General features: G+C 34.7%; 1 protein-coding gene across 1 annotated transcript; it reads right to left on the bottom strand.

Annotated features, from left to right (window-relative positions):
* Positions 1-908: 908 nt before the first annotated feature.
* LOC111705881 (protein lin-32) lies at positions 909-1,628 on the bottom strand. Its single transcript, XM_023478579.1, has one exon. The coding sequence runs from the start codon at positions 1,624-1,626 to the stop codon at positions 994-996; it is 633 nt and encodes a 210-aa protein (XP_023334347.1). The 5' UTR covers positions 1,627-1,628; the 3' UTR covers positions 909-993.
* Positions 1,629-1,922: the final 294 nt, after the last annotated feature.

The following is a 1,922-nucleotide window of genomic DNA, read 5'->3' as shown; positions in this document are numbered from 1 at the left end:
GGGGGGATTCTTGGAAATAACCCCAATAATCCCCTTATTTCTGCCACTGGATAAAATATATATCCAATGAAAAAGAATTTGAAATTATGAGAAGATTTTAATCTATATTTCATACTTGTTCTTGAATGAACGGATAAACCGCAGTAAGGATTAAACTTTGCAATGTTATTCAATAATTTCTCTTTCAATAAAATCTAAATCATTCTTAGAATTATTATAAAAATGTGTAGTCAGACCAATTCAATACGTTAACTTTATTCCTTAGACAAGATGCATATTTTGTTCCATTTTTTATTTTTTTATTATACGTCAAATAGCATACATGAATAGCCTAAAAGATATTGAGTTTTTGCCACAAACTCAAATTTTCTAATCCCGATAGTTCGATGTTCCAACAAAGATTTTTGAAACAAAAATAATTCACAGTTTGAAATATCAAAGGTCAGAGTTTGTTGCAAAATCTCCATGTCTTTTTAGTTCTGATTTCTCTTTTGCTAAGAATTGAGAAATTGTTTCAAATTCAAACCTTCAACTTTTCCCTTATTCCTTCTATAATTCCTCAATTTCTCCCTTTTTTGAGTTATAATACTAATCCTTTTAAAATAGCGATATCTCTGAGAATTTTCTGATACGGGAAGAATGAACATAGGAATATATCGGAGTGAAACTAGGAAAATATTGCGAGAATATAAATATCTCAGAGTAGAAATGGGAAGCAGGTATTAGAGTTGGGTACAGGAGGTAGGGGAAAGGGAATATGGAATTATAGGATACGGATAATCATATAAGAATTGGATTTGATTTTGATGGATGTATTAAACTGTTATTAAGAAAAGAAGGGTGGGAATTGGATATCCATGGGGATTGGACGGAAATGTAAATGTCATATTAACAAAACTAAGCTGATTTCAAGTTTTATTACTTTTTTATATAAATTCAAGATTAAATAACATATAAATTGACTAGATATTATACAATTAATATTAAATAAGTTTAGTCTATTTTGTATTGTAGAACTGTAGCAAGATGTAAGATATAATCTTGAGCAAGCTGCAAGGACTCAAACTTAGAAAGTTCCTTGTTCTCTAATCCTGGTAGAACCTTCTTCAATCTTTCGAAGGCAGAGTTGATCTTGTTCATTCTCTTCCTCTCCCGGGCATTCGCGGCAAGTCTTCTCTTCTGTAGAACTGCCAGGGGCGGAATTCTTGGTAATCGACCTTCTCTAGTTCTTCTAGATCTAGATTCAAGTTCAGATTGATTATTCCTCGGAGTTAGACTATAGGAAGAATTTTCAGTTGTTTGGGACGGACTGAATGACATTTCTCCTTCTAAGGATGAATGTTTTAGTTCCGGAGTTATGAATGATTTTACGCTAGGTTGGAAGTTATTTGTAGAATATTGTGGAAAGGAAGATTCATCAAAGAATGTGGAGAACACAGGACTGTTTCCTCTGTCCGCAGGAGGAGAAGACGGAGAACTTGAATAATCTGAGCAAGGAGATAGTCTCGAAGAGTCCTGGGAAAAATTATTCTCCGGGTATAGGTTGTGTGTGGTAGGGTTAACCTGATAATCAGGGTAGGGGCAGCTCTGGTAGAACACAGAGTTATAATAACTAGTCAGGTCCATTCTTTAGCAGAGGGTTGAGAGAAACTGATCGGTCAACCTGTGCTCAACAAGCTTTTATACCTCCCCCTCCCCCTACCCCCACCCCGCCTCCTCTAAACCTGACCCCCCTCCAACCATCCCATTCAAACCATTAATCCACTGATTCAATCTAAAAGTTTAAAATATCTAGACTTTACAAAGAGCACTAATAAGGATTTCATATTCTGGAGTTGCGTAAATATATGTCTTGTAATTTAAACAGACGAGTTTTGCATTGTTGGAGAAATCAAGTTTCTCGGATGAATATAATGTATCTC

Source organism: Eurytemora carolleeae, unplaced genomic scaffold (genome assembly GCF_000591075.1).
Source record: "Eurytemora carolleeae unplaced genomic scaffold, Eaff_2.0 scaffold694, whole genome shotgun sequence".
Classification (NCBI taxonomy): Eukaryota; Metazoa; Arthropoda; class Copepoda; order Calanoida; family Temoridae; genus Eurytemora; species Eurytemora carolleeae.
The sequence above is the reverse complement of the archived record's forward strand: the minus strand, read 5'-3'. Positions and strand labels throughout refer to the sequence as shown.

Coding starts and splice junctions, on each gene's coding strand:
- LOC111705881 (XM_023478579.1), bottom strand. CDS start 1,626: ATGGACCTGACTAGTTATTATAACTCTGTGTTCTACCAGAGCTGCCCC.